This window comes from Triticum dicoccoides, chromosome 4A (genome assembly GCF_002162155.2).
Source record: "Triticum dicoccoides isolate Atlit2015 ecotype Zavitan chromosome 4A, WEW_v2.0, whole genome shotgun sequence".
NCBI lineage: Eukaryota > Viridiplantae > Streptophyta > Magnoliopsida > Poales > Poaceae > Triticum > Triticum dicoccoides.
The window spans coordinates 540,957,967-540,975,901 of NC_041386.1; the positions used below are offsets into that span (position 1 = coordinate 540,957,967).

At 45.0% G+C, this 17,935-nt stretch overlaps 2 protein-coding genes across 4 annotated transcripts in view; one reads left to right on the forward strand and one right to left on the reverse strand.

The window, feature by feature from the left end:
- Positions 1–5,338, forward strand: part of LOC119283622 — a 5,819-nt gene extending 481 nt beyond the window's left edge. The window contains exons 2-6 of the mRNA XM_037563089.1: positions 3–683; positions 1,616–2,080; positions 2,229–3,260; positions 3,465–3,618; positions 3,866–5,338. Of these exons, the coding sequence (XP_037418986.1) occupies positions 3–683; positions 1,616–2,080; positions 2,229–3,260; positions 3,465–3,618; positions 3,866–4,827 (3,294 nt within the window). The 3' untranslated portion in view covers positions 4,828–5,338. The remainder of the gene's footprint in view (positions 1–2; positions 684–1,615; positions 2,081–2,228; positions 3,261–3,464; positions 3,619–3,865) is intronic.
- On the reverse strand, positions 5,213–16,096 carry LOC119286625 (calcium-transporting ATPase 3, plasma membrane-type-like). 3 transcript variants are annotated; one of them, XM_037566035.1, is made up of 20 exons: positions 15,792–16,096; positions 15,505–15,677; positions 14,795–14,968; positions 14,431–14,554; positions 14,241–14,341; positions 13,994–14,080; positions 13,585–13,680; positions 13,342–13,462; positions 13,062–13,190; positions 12,294–12,385; positions 12,067–12,178; positions 11,264–11,571; positions 10,883–11,118; positions 10,506–10,625; positions 9,527–9,642; positions 7,426–9,377; positions 7,182–7,340; positions 6,612–6,783; positions 6,239–6,537; positions 5,213–5,818 (listed from the first exon to the last, which is right to left on the reverse strand). In XM_037566035.1, the coding sequence occupies exons 1-20, from the start codon at positions 15,877–15,879 to the stop codon at positions 5,543–5,545; spliced, it is 4,935 nt and encodes a 1,644-aa protein (XP_037421932.1). In that variant the 5' UTR covers positions 15,880–16,096; the 3' UTR covers positions 5,213–5,542. The 3 variants fall into 3 exon arrangements, with proteins under 3 accessions (XP_037421932.1, XP_037421930.1, XP_037421931.1); XM_037566033.1 differs by lacking the exons at positions 10,506–10,625; positions 10,883–11,118; positions 11,264–11,571; ... (9 more) ...; positions 15,505–15,677; positions 15,792–16,096 and adding an exon at positions 9,817–10,114 and having other exon boundaries at positions 9,527–9,581; XM_037566034.1 differs by lacking the exons at positions 10,506–10,625; positions 10,883–11,118; positions 11,264–11,571; ... (9 more) ...; positions 15,505–15,677; positions 15,792–16,096 and having other exon boundaries at positions 7,426–9,442; positions 9,527–9,581.
- Positions 16,097–17,935: the final 1,839 nt, after the last annotated feature.

Genomic DNA, 17,935 nt, shown 5'->3' on the forward strand with positions numbered 1-17,935 from the left:
CGCGATGGGACGACCTCCTCCGCCCGCTCGCGCTCCTGCACGACCGCCTCGCGGTCCTCGCCACCGAGGACCCTCCCGTCGCCGCGCTCGCCGCTTCCTGCTTCGAGCTCGCGTGGCGCGCCGGGGCTCCAGGGCGCGACGCGCTCGTCGCCCAGACCCTGCCTTACCTCTTCTCCCAGGCGCTCACCTCCGGCTCCAACGCCAGGCCGCTCCTCCGCCGCCTCTTCGCCCTCCGCGAGGCGCTGCCTCTGCTCGACTACACCGACGAGAGCATCTCGGACTTCAAGTTGCTCCTGCTGCGCTGCTTCGTGTCGCCCCACTTCCTCAAGGCCGAGGAAGGGAGGAAGCTCCTGGCGCTGGTGCTCGGGGTCAGCGAGGGGCTCGCCAGGGAGGGGCTGGAGCTCATAAGGGCCCAGGTGGGGATGATGCGAGGGAGGCGGGCGGCCGTGGTCGCCTACGGCGAGGTGGTGTTCAGAGCCTGGAAGGACGCAGGGTGGGTCAGAGGGGAGATCGGGGATGGGTTTCTGCAGGGGATGGTTGAGGCAGCAGTACATGCCGCTGACAAGGAGGTGGCCAGGGCTGCCAGGAGGATACTGTGGGCTTTCGTCGAGCAGAAGGCGGTGGCTGGAGTTGAAAAGTTGGTCTTCAGGCTGTCCGAGCCTGTGCTGTTCCGGTCATTGCAGGTACGTGCATTGCCTTGCACTTCTCTGATGGGTGGTAGAACTATATGTTGGCTAGTGTTGATGCAAATTTGTACCAGAGGGAAGCGAGTATATATAACTGACTTGAAAAATGCTTGCTCTGCTGTTGATGAAATCACAATTCAAGTGATTTGTTGATGAATTATGATAGTACAATGTTTCGCTTAGGGAAGGTTTAAGAATGTCAGACGGCGGGCTCTGCTAAAATGCCTGGTCCTAGTAGTGTTATTCTCACACACATGCATGCTGCTACAATAACAAAACCAGTAGCTAACAGAGCTTCAAAGTACTCGCTGCTAACTGCCATAACAAACAAACAAAAAGGTTTAACTCGTCACATGACTGTAAACTTCAAAAGCGTCCACAATTTCACACGACTTCTCCACATGATACCTTAGCCTCTTAGTGTTTGTATCTCATGTTAGCTTGTTAATCTTCCCACAAGGGAAAGTCTACACAAAGATCAGGTTTCTGGACAAAATGAGATTGGTCGGTACTGTGATACTCTAGGTAACAGTTTGTCTACTGGAATTTATTCATGTCTAAAATAGCAATGCATAATCGCATATCAACATTTGATTAATGCATACTGAACAGTATTGAGTGATTCTATATAGGTAGGATGTCATGTATACTGTTGCTTTCAAATAACCCATCCACATTCCCAAAGCTGCATAGTCGGTCATCACTGTTTATGCTCTAGGTATGAGAGAAACATTACAACCTATAATTTTTTTAGAACAATGGCCAAGTTTACTGAATTCAATGGATTACTTGAAGTTTAGTTTGTACTCAGGAAGTTGTAATCACTTTTCATGTTTCACTTTTAACATGTATTTGTCAAGAAATAGTAGGTATGGAACACTTTAAGTTAGACATCCTTATGGCTATCTCAAGTGTCTACTTTGTGGCAGGTTGCGAACTCTAATGTTCGCCATAATGCTTTACATCTTCTACTGGATTTATTTCCCCTCGAAGACCCAGATGTGACAAAGGATGTCAATGATCCTCTGTTAGAGAAGCAGTTCTTCCTGCTAGACAAACTTCTCATAGATGACTGCCCAGAAATACGGGCAGTCGCAGTTGAAGGAATTTGCCGTATTCTTAACCAGTTTTGGGAAGTTATTCCATCGCCAACCATTTCAAAAAATTTGAGTAAAATTGTTGATGACATGTCCAAAGATTCTTGCAATGAAGTTCGTCTATCAACACTGAATGGCCTGATATACTTGCTTGACAATCCACAAAGTCATGACATACTGAAAGTGCTACTTCCAAGATTAAGCGATATGGTTTCTGATCCTGCTTTATCTGTCAGAGCTGCTGCTGTAGATCTCCTGTTAACTATTCGTGATCTTCGATCTTTCCAATACAATAAGGTATGGTACATAGTTATTGCATGCATATCTTGATTTACACTGTAACCTAGCTGACCTTTGCATTTACAGAACTTTCAATTTGAGCAAATAGGCTAGCGTATATTTGGATATTTCTGGGTAGGAGTTTAATACACACTTTTCTGTTCAGGTTGTTGGTTTGGGTACTCTATTGTCTTCACTTGCAGATGATCATCCCCGTGTTGCTAAAAAAATCACAAAGCTTCTCATTCCTTCTTACTTTCCATCTAAGTTGCCTTTAAAAGAAGCATGTGATCGCTGCATTGCACTCATAAAGAGATCGCCAGCAGCTGGGGCAAGGTTTTGTGAATTTGCTCTGTCCGAAGGATCATCCTCGCAGCGTCTTGTTGGGCTTATTAAAGTCTCTATTAGTCGGGCATTGTCACCATCAGGATTGAATTCAGAGCAGACTGATGGTCTTGTTGTTGCTTCCGCCAAACTAATAAAAAGCTTATCTGACGAGGGCTCTAATTTGGTTGCTTTGAGAGAGTGCTTTGCAAATGCTAAACTGAAGCTGCTCTTTAAAACTGCAGTTTCTGATGGTGCCCAGGCTGCTCTTCTCAGCATGGTGCCAGTGGTATCACCTGATGATCTATGTGTGTTACATATCGAATGCATGAATATAGTTGTGAATGCTGCGGTGACTTCCAAGCAGGAAGAATGTCAAGAAGCATTGTTGGCAGCGCATAAGTTGGTACATTTGAGTGGCCGTTCTGATGAAATGTTTGAAGAATTGACTAATATTTTGCAATCTAAAGCCTCTTATTTTTCTGGGATTTATGGACTCGAACCTCCATCATGCCCTGTTGCATCTACAAAGAGGAAGAAAGGGAAGTCGCTTAAGAAAACGCCAGCAAGGTCTGACGATGTGGTTGGAAATAGGTCATCCACACCAGTAATCCTGAATAATGAAGAACTTGCTGCTGTAGGGGGAGCAGCATGGCAGCTTAATGAAATACTAAAAGCTGAGGAGATGAGAGCTGCTTTTGTGCAATCTTATGCAGAAATTGCATTTTCTTCTCTGAAGGTCATTTCTCAAGTGTACATTGAGCAGTGCCTACATTTTGAATCTCTAGACCTCAGTCCAGTGTTGGCTTATTTGAGTTTGGCTACATATAGTGCTCTTCAGGATGTTGATCAAACGGATATGAGCTGCTCTGAGGTGAGTCGATTTACGCAGTGCCACCACACCTGTTATCTTGTTGTTAAACCGTACTTATCTGGTTATGCATCAATAGGAACAAATCTAAGATTCGTTGATTGCACACTGTTATCTTAGATAGCTTTCCATAGATCTGTGTGAATATTATTCAGTATTTGTATTGAATATTTTGCTAGTCTCATTGTAAATTTCATCTTGTGTCAGTCGACAATTGTCAACCAGTCACTGGACCATCTGCTGAGATGCTATGATAGATTTGTAAATGGATCTGTTACTGTTTCCACCAACTCAACTTCAACATTGAACAAGAATAAGGAATCTGCAGAACATAAACATCAGCAGCATGTCACCCCTGAAGGTATGTCTTCACAAAACCCATACAAGCTCTTTATGTGGTAATCCTCTTTAAATTGATTGTTTATTCATCAACTCAAGTGAGTATCTGATGTTCTGATAGCATGCAAAGAGTGTAAATACAAATTTCATGTTTAAAATCATCGTTATCTGTGCAAATTGTATCAATGCTGCATAATTTCTCGGTCAAAAAAATCCTGCATAATTTTTCTTATTACCTCATAAATAAGTAAGTGATGCATCTTGTGCAGGAAATCCAGTGGAATGCACAATAAATGTGATTATGCTTGGTACTTCAATTCTTAAGTTCATTGTCGATACGACAACCATCAAGCTGGTCAATGAGAGTAAAGTAAGATGTGTCGGATTTGCATCATCTTACACAAAATATGCAGTGTCAGCCATGAAAAGGCACAGTGTGGTCTCATCTTTCAATGGGGATGATCTGAAAGACATACTGATCCTTACACGAAGCTCCTTCACTTACGCAGCCAAGCTGCTTCATTTGGTGCTAGCAAGCTCAACCGAGTCAGCGAGTCCCCCAGAGGAGGCCTTCCTCCTTGCCAATAATCTTCTTGATCTTGTACCTGCTGTAGAATCCTTTGCAGGCCCGAGATATGCTCTCACACTAGTTTCTGCTGTAAAACAGTGGCTGCCAGTCCTGATATTGGGTCTTGGATGCCGCTGGTTGATTGGGCCAGAAAGTGAGATGGCTACCAAGATGTGCAACTTGGGTGACGCTGAATTACCGTTGTGGGTTGCTGCTCTGGCCAAGAATGAGCTACTTGAGGCGGAAGAACCTAGGGAGGATGATCAGAGTGAGCAGGGCAACGAGCACGAGGAGTCACCGTCATCCAAAAAGCTAGCAGAATTGATGGTGAACCTGCTGAATAAAGGAAGCCCTAAGATCCTGGATTCCTTCGGTGGCATTTTGCTTTCCAACCTTCAGTTGGCGCTGCAGAGAGCGGAGCACGGCATTGTCTTAGGCTTGGCACGCTTTGTTTGTGACAAGCTGCTTGCGAGCAGCAGCAGCTTGTCAGCCTCTGAGAACCTGCGGCTCACTCATGATTCTCTGCGCGAGAACTTCTTTGAGATCGACAGGCATTGCAGGGAGGGCCTTGTCGATGATGAAGGTTCAATGCAGAAGCTGGAGAGCGCAAAAATATTGATACAGTCAGTACTCCCCTATGATGCATGCAGTCAGACTAGCTGACTGGTGACGGGGAAGTTAGTTAACCTGGCAAGTACTCCCTCCGTTCTAAATTACTCGTCGCAGAAATGGATGTATCTAGAACTAAAATATATCTAGATACATCCATACCTGCGACAAGTAATTCGGAACAGAGGGAGTACGTTGATATATGGCAGTTGCCCTGGCATGTAGATATATGGCAGTTGGTTTCTTGATTCGAGACCCAGCTATCCTTTCACTTCGCCGCAGTTTGGGAAGGCGCCATGCAGTGCGTTATAGGCAAAGTATTTTGTTGCAGCTGTGTATGGTATCTACATGACAGAAATCGTTAATTGCACAAATCAAATAGCTGCGCCATCAGTAAAGGGCAACCCATATGTTTCTAGAACACCTGATATGTACTGTATGAGCATTAAGCTGCTGATTTGTTGGAACAAATCAACTTCTTTTAACATTGAATGAATCACTGTAATCATTGGTGTAACAATAGTATTACATATGTATAATCTCGGGATGTCTACACCCTACATTGAAACCTTGTACTACGAAGTTAGCGTGCCATACTTGTACGAAGTTATTGTGCTGGGTAATTTACCATTTGCCTTGGTTTTCAAAGACAGCTGGTTAATCTGCACTGCATGTCTGATCTGGGGCATGCAGGAAGTGGCATTGAGTCATGTTTCTTCGTGGTATGGTGTTGATCTTTGACTCTAGATTGTTGATCTTTTGCTGTAGTCTACAACTTTCCATAACCGTCCTGTTCTTCACGAGGTTCTACAGAAATGAGCTTGATCATGGCGGCAATAGGCATTCCAAGGAAGCCAAAGAGGATGCAGATGAGCCACTGGAGCTGGGTCAGCGGGGTGGTGTTGGCAAAGTCGCCCAGGAACTGGACCAGGATGAACTGGAAGACAACAGTGCCGGTGAGAACGCCCACGAAAATAGAGTTCTCCGACATTCCCTTCAGAACATTGATCTCCTCCATCTCCCTTGAGGTGACCTCATTGAACACCTACGGAGATGCAGATCAAAAAACGGAGCCATGAAGCACAAAAAAAATACTAACAAATTGTTTGATTCCGCTTGAACACGGTAAAAATAAAACAGAGATCCCAAAACCAAGAAATCACATCGTATTAATCCTCTGCAAGAAATTATCCACTTCGCTTGGCACTTCAGCTCAAATAACAATTATAACTATCACCATGCTACCTTCTCTCTTCACTGTTTTAATGATAATATTCAACCCATACGACACGATTTCCTTCCACTCTATCTCGTTCTACTCCCTCCGTTCGGAAATAAGTGACGTGGTTTTACGTTTTAGTTCAAATTTGAACTAAAGCCACGTCATTTATTTCCGAATGGAGGGAATAGTACTTTAGAAGAAACGATGGTGAAAGAGGAGAGCATTTTACGAGAGCCGACATACCTGGCAGAAGACGAAGGTGTTGAATATGATTGTATTTAGGACAGTATCAGCCTCGGAGCCTTCAAGCCCAAACACATATCTCCCTTGACTTTGTAGATACCAGAGGACGGTGAATTGGTACAACGACTGCCCCAGAATATTCCTCCACATTATGTTTGTGATGAACTTCCCTGTCCTTCCCACCGGTGCTTTCTCCATCAAATTATCGTTAGGCGGTTCGGTGGCAAGTGCCAGCGCACCTAGGGTGTCCATGATCATGTTGACCCAGAGAAGTTGAACAGCTGTCAGCGGCGCATCTCCTGGCATGAGATTACATAGTAGACCGTGAGATGGGAGACGTGTTGAAACCAACAATATCATGAGTAGGATATACCTGTAAAGCACGCGGAGGAGAAGTTGACTAGTAATGCAACAATATTAACAGTCAACTGGAACTGCACAAACTTTTGGATGTTGACGTAAACAGAGCGTCCCCATTTCGCAACAGTAACAATCGTGGAGAAGTTGTCATCCAGAATCACAACATCAGCGCTCTCTTTCGCCACCTGCGTAAATGCATAGAGCAATTTAAAGAAAAAATTACAGGGCAAATGCCTGCCAAAAACTTAGAAAAGGCTCTACCAACAACAGAAATTCAGATTATGCAGAACACATAAGTTATAATCTTCTACAATGGAGCCTCCCATAGTCCCACTACCCAGGAACCAGATAAATATTTTAATTTGGTTTCTAGATTCACCAGCAAATAATATTGACAAACCACAGAACAATAGCAAGTCAAACCATGTATATAGTTATAGTCCTAGGAATAATCCACACCCCACAGTTCCACTACATCTCAAAGCCAAACATCCCTTCATAACTTCATATAAAACCGGAGAAATGTATAGTATAATCCACGACATTTCAAGGCTATGTATGCATCACTCAGTGGTGTTATTACCTCAGTCCCTGCAACGCCCATGGCAAGTCCAATATCCGCCTCACGCAGCGCAGGTGCATCATTAGTGCCATCACCAGTCACAGCAACAACTTCATTGGAAGTTGTGCGCAAGTGCTTCACAAGTGCAAGCTTATCAAGTGGCGACGATCGGGCTAGCACCTTTAGTTGCACAAGACTGGCACATGAGAATTCACTAGATGGATAGACACTTGCAAAGCCAAGATAAAACAGAGGCATGACAAACCTGCATTTTGGGAATCAGCTCAAGGAGTTCTTTGGGTGTTTTCTCTCTGAACTCAGCACCTTCAATGGCAAGACCGCCATCAGTAAGTATACCACATTCACGAGCAATTGCCTTTGCTGTATTAATATTGTCCCCTGTAACCATTTTAACCGCAATGCCAGCAGACCGGCAACTTGCCACAGACTCCCTGACACCCGGACGCACAGGATCTTTAATACCAACAATGCCAATGAATGTGTATCCTTGCAGTGGTATTTCCTCTTGAGTAGAGCCATCTTCCAATCCCCTGTAAGCAAGGCATAGTGTACGAAGTGCTTCGCTAGAAAAGGTCTCGATGATATCATTGAGCATGTTGGCAGTTTTCTTGTCAAGGGGAACAACACTGCCGCTGCCGTCTATGAACTTATCACAGGCAGCCAATACTATTTCTGTAGCACCCTTACAATGTGCACGGTATCCTCCTCCTGGAAGCTCAAGAATAACAGTCATCCTCTTTTTTACTGAATTAAAAGGCTCCACCTTAACAATCTTAGTTTCCTGCCGTTTTTGTTTGTAGTTTCCACCTAATGACAGTGCAAATTCCAACAAAGCTGTCTCGGTAGGAGTACCAATTATATCTTGCTTTCCATTTTGGTCTACCACGACTTCACCACCAGTGTTGGTGAGTATGGATTCTAGAAGAGTTTCTACTGCAACTTCTGGGAGTTCTGAAGACAAACTAGAAGGAATCAGCGGATCGCTAACTTCCACGGTGTTCCCACAGATGCAGGCCTTAACAACAGTCATGCGATTGGACGTTAGTGTTCCTGTCTTGTCACTGCAAATGACTGTGGCTGATCCCATAGTTTCGCAGGCAGCCAATTGCCGGACCAGTGCCTTATCATTCATCATCTTCTCCATTGCATAGGCGAGGCTCAGTGTGACTGCCAATGGCAACCCCTCAGGCACAGCAACGACAACAATTGTAACCGCGACAGCAAAATGATTCAATATCTCTAAAACATCGTCTCCTGACCAGCTCAAAAGAAGCCCATCATGATATTTCTGGCCAATTAATTCTTGGGAGAGGACAACGAAAGTTAACACAGCAAAAAACAGGCCGATTTTACCGATAATATTTGCAACTCCACTAAGTTTAACCTGAAGCGGAGTTTCATCATTCCCACCTTCAGTGAGAGCAGCCATTAGCTTTCCCCATTGTGTCCGCATCCCGACCGATGTAACCAGCATTTGGCCAGACCCATCTAGGACTTTGGTCCCTGATGAAAGAAAAGGCTTGTCTTCATTTACATCGACAGGCTCACTCTCTCCAGTTAGACTGGACTCATCCAGCAACAGAGAAAACCCAGAAACAAAGACGCCATCTGCAGGAACCTGATCTCCAACAGCTAGATGGACAACATCACCGGGAAGAAGATCATCTATCAATATCCTTTGCCTGAACCCGTCCCTTGTAACCTGAACAAGAATTTTCCTCTTCTCTTTGTCCAGGTCCCTGAATTGCAAAGACTGCTGGTAGTCACTCGTCGCGGTAACAGAAACAACCAGGATGATACTCGCGAAGATTCCGATGCCATCATGGGAGCCGTTCGGCCAGCCTTCGGTGGCGATGCCGACAGTCAAAGAGACAAAAGCACATGCAGCAAGGATTATCAGGGTAGTATCTTGCAGGGCGTCCCATACAAACTCCCAGAAGCTGCGAGGCTCGCTCTCAGCGAACTTGTTTACACCATATATTTGCTCCCTCTGCACCAAGAGGTCCTCGCGCATGCTTATCCCATCGGTCAACGACGTCGCTAGCTTGTCGGCGATCCCATCTAACTGACCGTGCTCGGTCAGCCTTTCCGTGTCACGGCTTTCGACAATGGATGTCAGTTCATCGGCGTCGATCTGAAACCCTGCCGCTCTAACATCTTCAGGGACGACGTATTGACTGCTCTGAAGTGAAAGACCTGAGCACATATGTTTGGGGCAACACGCTTAGAAGATACTAGTAGCACTCTAGCAGCGTCCCAGGCTGCATTCAAATAAGAACAAAGTGCGGCACAACTTGAGGCCCAAGCTATGTGATAAAGCTACTGAATCTTTGTGTGGTCGTTACCATTTTGTAGCTGCACGGCGGCTTTCGATGCGGCTGCAGCAACCTGCAGCTTCTCCTGCAGTACATATACAGCATTCGTGCCGGTTAAGTTAGTATGACGAAGTAGCTCAATTACACTGCACTTGTCCAAATGAGATGATAGAACTTAGAACAAAGTTGCAACTAGAGAAGCATCCAAGTCTAGGATTTTTGGTCAGCCAAGCTGAGGGCATGGATTGTTCCGTGAGCTCCGATTTCAAGCGCAAGGCAATAATCTATCTGACGAGGTAGGGAGGGGGAGGGGGTCGTACACGTTGGGGTGGACTGGAGCTGGAGAGCTGGCCGGCGGCGGCGAAGCGGAAGCCGCGGCGGTCGGGCCTCTCCGTCTTCGCCGCGCCGCAGGGATTCCGGCGACACGGCCGCCGGGGCGTCGCCGTCGACACGCCTAGACCCGGGCGCGCCCATGGGGTCCGACGGCAGGGGAGAGCAGCTGGCGGTGACGCGGCGCCGGAGAAGGGGGCGAGCTGAGGGGGCCGAGCAAGGAGGCCGCCGTGCATCTTTCTGATATCTTCGTTTTACGTGTCTCCAGCATTTGACACAGATATTTGCCAGACTAGCAAGATATTTCTTTCACCTGAAAAATCATCCATTGTTCATTCGATTTGTTAGGTTTAGAGGTTAGAATTTCTGTACTGACTCAGATGCATCAGGGGAATTTGAATTTCACATGAAAGAGCACAACCAAATCACCGGGTATCATGTCCAAATAGTTGCACGAAATCATTATTTTCATCCAATCTACCCCTGGAACTCCATTTCCCTTCTGGGCAAGCCGGCTCTTTCGCGACGATTAACTCAGATGCCGAGGCAATATTTACATATTATTCTCAACAACGGAAAAATAATATTAATACATGTACAACAGTCTATAACTGGGTGTCTGGGTTCACAACATGTCACTACAGTGTTGCCTACAAAACTTGTGGCTCTGATATCTTACAACTTCTTGTTACACTTGAGGAAGAAAGAATCAATAGGTATATGTTTTCCCTCTTTGGAGGACTTGAGTTTCTTCTTGGGCGTGGGTGTGGTAGTAGTAGAGCATGGCCGTTCGGCCAACCTGCCGAATATGGAACAGGATAACGGAGACCAAGTTATGTTACATCCTGTTCATCTCTTCTCTAAAAGGCGGAATAATAATGCAACATAAAAAGCTAATAGTCTGTTTCAATGAACTCTCCATTCAAGCGAACTGTTCTTTTTAATAATTATGGGAATTGGAGTCAAAATAGGCATATATGGAAAAACCCCGGTGGCAGAAGCACAAAAGCAATAGGCAACAACATAACTGTTAAGCATATGGCAGCAGACAAATACCTTTCCTTCGAGAGGCGGGCTGTGTTGTCTACCGCCTCTTCCTGTTGCAACATTTCAGCCAAGTGGAAATCCGAATGTTCTTGCCTTTCCTCCTCAAAACATGGAGGTAGCTCAAATCCGCAGAGGGAGCAAATATAGCCATCTACCCAGAAATGCTGACCAGGTTTACTCGACGAAGCACAAGCTCTGGAGCTGGTCAAGTCGCCCAACTCGTCAAACTTCTCGGTCTGTGTAACCTGCATGAAGAACCGAGTTTGATTGTTTCTATCATCAAGCATTTGTGACCAATCTGTAGAGGAAATGGATGGTGTGGGGCATGTACGCTTTCTCTTGGCTGCAAAAACGTTGAACAAATTTCAGTTGAGAGGTTGAGACACACACCTTCCAACTACTTGAGGCGGCCTCGTTATCATAATTAACCGAGCTCGCTCCTTCTGGAACAGATGAGTTATCATCATGTGAGGACTGCTGATCTATGGAGACATCTTTCTCTGCATCATGTATCGACTCATCCTTCGTTGCCGCATCATTACAATCGTTATGCCCTCCTGAGACATCAATGCAACTTGCACCATTCGTTCCATTGGTATTTGAGTTAATATCCGAGGACTGAAAAAATCGATCTAGTGTCTTTTGTGTTGGGCTAGTTGAATCATCCTTCTCACCACTGAAGTGAGACATCCGCAACCCTGTAAAAGTGTATTAGCATGACAGTTAGATTGACTTCCCTGAGCAGCAAGACAAAAGAAACATCAAGTATAAATAATGCAATACGATTGGCATAAAACAGATTATATCAAAACATGGAGATACAAAATATCAACTGCCAAGGTAATGAAACATCACCAAGCCAGAACCACATGCCCTATTGCTCCTGGTTATCAAAGCAACCAGACCAACTTGAGGAGGATGACCCAAACTGTGTAAATTTGTAGTGAATACTTCAGTGGCAATGAGATTCAGGTACAGGTGATTGTGATCCGAGCTTTCAAGTCATATCAGAAGTTCAAAAAGAAACCGATACAGGTTCCAGCCAACTACTCCCCCCGTTCCAAAATAGATGACCCAACTTTGTCCTAACTTTGTACTAAAGTTAGTACAAAGTTGAGTCATCTATTTTGGAACGGAGGGAGTAGTAATCATCAAACTTGAAACAAAGAAATATTTTAGATGCTCACACCTACCCATCAATCTCAAAGAAAGAGGCATTTCAGCCTTAAGCAACTTCTTAGCGTAGATCAGGATGTCTTCCTTCGAGCTCATGTAGTTTTGTGCAGTTGCTGCTCTCGTCCTAACCTGGTTTAGATGGTTCATTACTCTAGTGAGCCATGAAACAAACCATCTCTCTTGGCAATCTCGGTGCAATAATTACCAATAACTAGTCAATTTTATACACATAGGAGATCAGAACCTCAAAAGCTGCAGTCTTTAGTTTGAGTGTTAGCGTTCTTCCCTTCAAACACTCCTTTTGCATGTCATCAGCTAAATTTTCGGCGAGGTTATCTGAAAATAAACAATCATTTTGTGAGCCGTGCATTGAAAAGATGTTAGCAAGCTCACATCAGTGGCACATGAAAAGCCATATATTTTAATGTCTCTAAAGGGTTTATTCACACGCAGATTGTTTTTTATGATACTGGTACTTCTAGGCATCACAAAATAAAACAAAACAGTATTGTTATTAATCTTTCCCCAAGTCGTGACAACTGCTCTATTTTTTTAGCATGATATAGCAGCAAAGAAGAAATGTTACAGTGATGCTTATTCTTTTACGTGATCAGTCATTAATGAAAATAAACGGTACATACTATACAATTGAGTTTAGGGTTGAAACTGAACGAACTGGAGAGTTCCAAGGAGATAAGGTATGCCTTTTTCCTCAAGGAAATTAAACATATCATCCAAGTGACCCTGTCAAGGTGCTTATAAATATACCCAGAATGAACCATAAGTATGCTATTTCTAGCAGAAGATTTGGCACTGCATATATAACCATTGAAATAACATAGTATTTGAAGATATTGCTCTTATATAGAAAGAGATGTTCTGTACCAAATCTAGAACAAATACGTAAGTACCAAAGGTGTCTGGGTATGTGATGGTAATATGTGAAATTGTCAAACTAGCTTCACTAATTCAAATGCACAACAAATACTAATTAAAGAATAAGAATGTTTACCTAACTTCTCGAAAAGCAAACGAGAATCGTTTGTTGCAGAGAAAGTTCGCTCGCAACTCATACTTTTTCTTAGCCTATGCTCAGGAGTTTCTGTGCCTCCCAATCCAAGGCCAACCGAAAGAAAGAAATCTGAAGAATATTAAAATGATCATATCTAGTAAGCAGATGACAATGTCTGAGTTTCAGAACCTTGATTTCTGGTATCGTGATCTGGATAGATATAATATAGCTTCCTGAAAGCTTGAAATAGAACAATTAAAAGTGTAATTAACATTGGGACCTGTTGAGCCTTCAGAAAAAAGAGCACATAAGAAAGCAGCCTTTTGTAGCATCTCCTGGCATGTACTGATGCTAAGAACCTGGTGTAACATCTGTTCTGTTACCTTACCTATACCACCTATCTGCATACAATGGAGTATGTCATAGCCTAACCAAGGTAAAATTGTGAAATATGATATGAAAAGAATAATGGGCTAAAAGAACACTACCATAACAAACATGAACCCTTCTTGCTATAAAGTACCTTTCTTATAGGTAATGTAGATACAAATGTCGTGACAGCATCCCGGTCATTTGGCAGAATAAATTGTCCATTAGGCTTGTTAATATCAGAGCAAACCTAGCAAAGAGATTTCAGAACAATTATAAGGGCATAATTAGATTTAAGATGAGTAAAGATGATGATGTATAGCCTAAAAATCTCCAGCCATGTGTGGCAAACAGCCTTTCCAGGTGCGATCCATAATGGCTATTGAAAGTGAACTACTACTTGCCAGTACCGTTCAGTAAGTCTGAGATTATTACTTTAATTTAAACCCAATGTGACATCCAAACAAAGGCAGGCGGAAAACAAACACGTAATATGACCAGTACATTACCTTGAGGAATCGAAGTTGAGAAAAAATAATTAGAAAAGGACTTCAGGCTCTGACCTTTGCAATCATGCGGTTTGGAGCAACTCCAGCACTACATGTTAGACCAGTTTCTTGGTGAACGGCATCCCTAAGCTCAGAAGCAACCTGTAAATGAAACAAAAGCGATGTGAGCAGCAAGCTTACAATATTGTAGTACTAGCATGTTGAGAAAATATTTTAAACCATGAAGGGTAAATCAAGCCATATCACCATATGCACTTGTTAAGCCAGGAGAATTGTGGTTACTGGTAAAGCTTAAGCTTACCTCCTCGCCTGTAATGCCTCTCTCGATGCAGACTTCTGTAATATCAAGGTATGCTTCATCTAGACTCGTTGCAAAGAAGTTGGGATCATACCTCTGGAAAACTAAGGCAACCAATACTTCAATAATGAGTTCTGCTCAGCTATATAGCATATATGTTTAAAGGTTTCCAAATGAGCATCACGTTGCAAACCTTTTCTTGCCAATCCACTATAATGACTGTATCTCTCAAAATTTGGACGGACAAAAACCAAGTCAGGACACAGTTTACATCCAATAAAACCAGGCATCGCTGCACGAACGCCAAATTTCCGCGCCTGCATGATTCAATTAATTACACCATACACCAGACAACAGGGAACATTGTTTGTAGTTTTGGCAAACAAACAAAATAGCCAAGCCCATTTCGGATAGTCCAGTTTAAGGTGATTAGCATTTGATAGTTCATCAACCATACTTCCACAGGAAAGGGAACAGATTATGGAGCACATTATCACTAACTAATAATATTTAGAGATTAAAAGAAATGACAAATGTCAGGAACCTTGTATGCTAACCTCATAACTGGCGGTAGCTATCATAGACATGCTACCTACTGCCAAAGGTTTTCCCTTCAAGGATGGATTTTCCAATGTCTCAACAGCAGCATAGAAGGCGTCCATGTCAGTGTGGAGCCATATCTTTGAAAGATCCCGTGAAGCTTCCAACTCCAAAATTTTCTTTTCAGCAACCTGAAATTGTGTCAGCGCATAGGCATGACGGCATAAAAGAGCAAAACAAGATCAGATGAGTTGAAACGCGCCATGCTACATAAACTATTAAAACATACTAATTTATCAAACTGGTGTCAATACAAACTTTACATTGCTGCGATGCTAAAGTTAACATGCCCCGGACCACAGCCCAAATCAGATTAAGATCATTAACCAAACAACTCAGATCAGGTCAAAATCATCAAACCAACTCAGAAGAGGGCAAGATCATCAATTCGGCATTGCAGACATGAACATCTCTAGAGAGCACAGGTACAGAAGTAAATGTTGGTGAATTGATCATTCGATAGTACACTACAATAATCAAACAGCATGCTGCATTTTAGTTGAGGTTTATGATCAATTGTTCACCAACTAGGTTGGGGGGAACAAGCATAAATACACAGACGGTGGAGCATAATACTAGCGCAGTACAGATCGGTATTTGAGCAAGATGTATCACAAAATAACAACCAGCAAACAAAGGTTAGCACCAAAAAATTGCTGCCTCGTACCTTCTGAAAATGTGATATGTCATTATCGGTTAACTTTGCACACTGTGCGCGCAGATGCTCAATTTTAAGTTTGGTAATCGCCTCCTTCTTCTGCTCATTTTCGAAATACTTAGAACCCTTGCTCATTTCATAGATCACCTTCTGCACCTTCTCTTTGTCAACTCCCTCCATTCCTAATGCAATGTAATAAGAGAATAAATACCAATGCCACTTTGTACTACATGCTGAATGCCTCAAACCCTACCGGCGCAATCTTAAGCCAGGAAAGAGGGGAAATGCAGTTTTACCAGCTTTGGCGTTGGTGTAGGCGGTGTGGTATGACTGCCACGGCCTATCCCCTCCGCCGTCCGATGGTGTTCCCGCCGCCGATGACATCGCTGCGGTGCTACTGGGAGGTCACACCCACCGCCGGCGCGGAGCGAACGAGAGGAAGAAATGGAGAGGCGCGCCGGCTGAGATCCTCTCCGCCCGGGATTAGGGCGCGTTTTAGGACAGGAGGGACGGTGAGGGGATTATCCTCCGGCGAGGCGAGGTCAAAGCTCCGCCGCCAGCGTTATGGCGCGCGCGAAATAAAAAAGGGAAAGCGGCGAGATTTTCTTCCACCCCACCTTTTTTTTTGCGGTGCCCTTCTCTGTAGAATTGGGGAGATGGTGACGTGCGCGCTGGAGAGTGGAGCTCGCGGACAAACGCTGTCACACCTCCGAAGCCTTCTTTTTAAGAAAAAAGTTCAAAATCAACCTTGAATTTGTAGACCAAACCTAAATCAAAGGTAAATGTTTGGGAACGGCACGCCGGCCGAACATTCCGCCGGTCACACAGCATGCATTCGATCCACGCAGATCCTCAGCCCAGCGCACCTCGAATAGTTGACTAATCTCCTGGGCCCATGACCAACCGTTCCCTTTTTTTTCTTCTCTCGCGACCGATTCCCTTCTTCCTCTCGTTACTTTCTTCTCTCTCCTACGGGATTGCAGCATCGCCATGGCTGCGCCCTTCGCCATGGTCGCGCCCTTCGCCATGGCCGCACGTGACAGGGGCGAGCACCGGCGGTACTACGACAGGAGGCCATGGCCTATGAGCTCACAGGCTAGGGGCCCAAGGCTTACGAGCTCCAGGCGGATGACGACGAGGGATGGCCACGAGCTGCTATGGGGGCACAGACCAAAGGACACCCCCATGATGTTGCAACCGGCGTTCTGGAAAGCTACAACCGATGCGGCAAAAAGCTTCAACCAAGACCGACAGATGCTGGAACTGGTCATTGCCACAACAAAAAGCTACATCCGGCGTCACAAAAAGCTTCAATCGGCATTGTAAAAAGCTTCAACCAGTGAACGACGATGCTAGGGTTGGCTGCTGCCAACAAGAAAAAGCTTCGACGGGGTGTCACAAAAGCTTCAACCGGCATCGCAAAAAGCTTCCACCATTTTTTTGCCACATCATCCGCGAAGATGATGCAACCTCGACGATGGGGGGCAATGTTTTTTGTGCTGCAAACCATGCAGTTTTTTGCTACTACCGGGCGACGTGATTTGCTACCACTATACACAGCGGCGGTCCGACGTCAATATTTTTTTTTGCTACAACCGCGACCTGTTTTTGCTGGAACCGGCTGGGAGGTTTGCTGGAACCAGCACCCAAAAATGCTACTACTGGAGTTTGTCCTACTCAACCAGCGACACTTTTGCTACAAGCACATCCTTTTTTTGCTACCACCGGCGACTTTTTTTGCTACATGCATGCACGGCGGCGTTGTTTGACGGCGGCGATGCCTTTTGTTTTGCTACAACTATCTAAGAGTTTTGCTGGAACCGGTGTACAAATTTGCTCGAACGAGCCTTTTCTTTTATTCGACGGTGACCATGGTGACCATGGTGACCACGGAGGTTGAGTTGATTTGCTGCAACCGGCAAACAAAAAGCTGCCACCGTTGAGCTGATTTGCTACGACAGGGAACGACGGAGCGCTCAGCGTACACCCATGCAGGTAGCTTCAACGGCGAGGACGACGAGATGATGCACCTGAATGCTGCAAGTTGCAACACCCCGGTGAAAGAAGCTGCCACCATAGGCAACAAAAGTTGCCATGACGGTGAAGGGGTGCCGTGGCCATGCCTGGAGATGCGCAGTGAAGGGGTGAGGCGGCCATGGCCGGGAGATGCGCGGCAAAGGGGTGAGGCGGCCATGGCTGGGAGAGGCGCGGCGAAGGGGTGCTACAGCCATGGCTGGGAGAGGCGCGGCGAAGGGGTGTTGCGGCCATGGCCGGGAGATGTGCAGTTGGTGGCGCGTGTAGGTTGGCCATTGCGGGTCGTTCCCTTTTTACTTCTGGCGAGGAGTGCGCTCGTGGGGAAGAAGGAGAGAGTTGACTTTTGGCGAAGGGATAAGACTAATCTGATGGCAAGCAGCGTTTGCATCTGACGGTTCGGACTTGA

Bases quoted from the DNA above. Each gene is read 5' to 3' on its own strand.
- LOC119286625 (XM_037566035.1), bottom strand. From the start codon at position 15,879: ATGTCATCGGCGGCGGGAACACCATCGGACGGCGGAGGGGATAGGCCG. The intron at 11,119-11,263 runs GTGTGTGTCTCA...TTCTTCATGCAG, and splicing joins CCGCCTCAAGTAGTTGGAAG to GTTACACAGACCGAGAAGTT. The intron at 7,341-7,425 runs GTTTGTCATGCC...GTGCAACTAAAG, and splicing joins AGCTGATTCCCAAAATGCAG to GTGCTAGCCCGATCGTCGCC.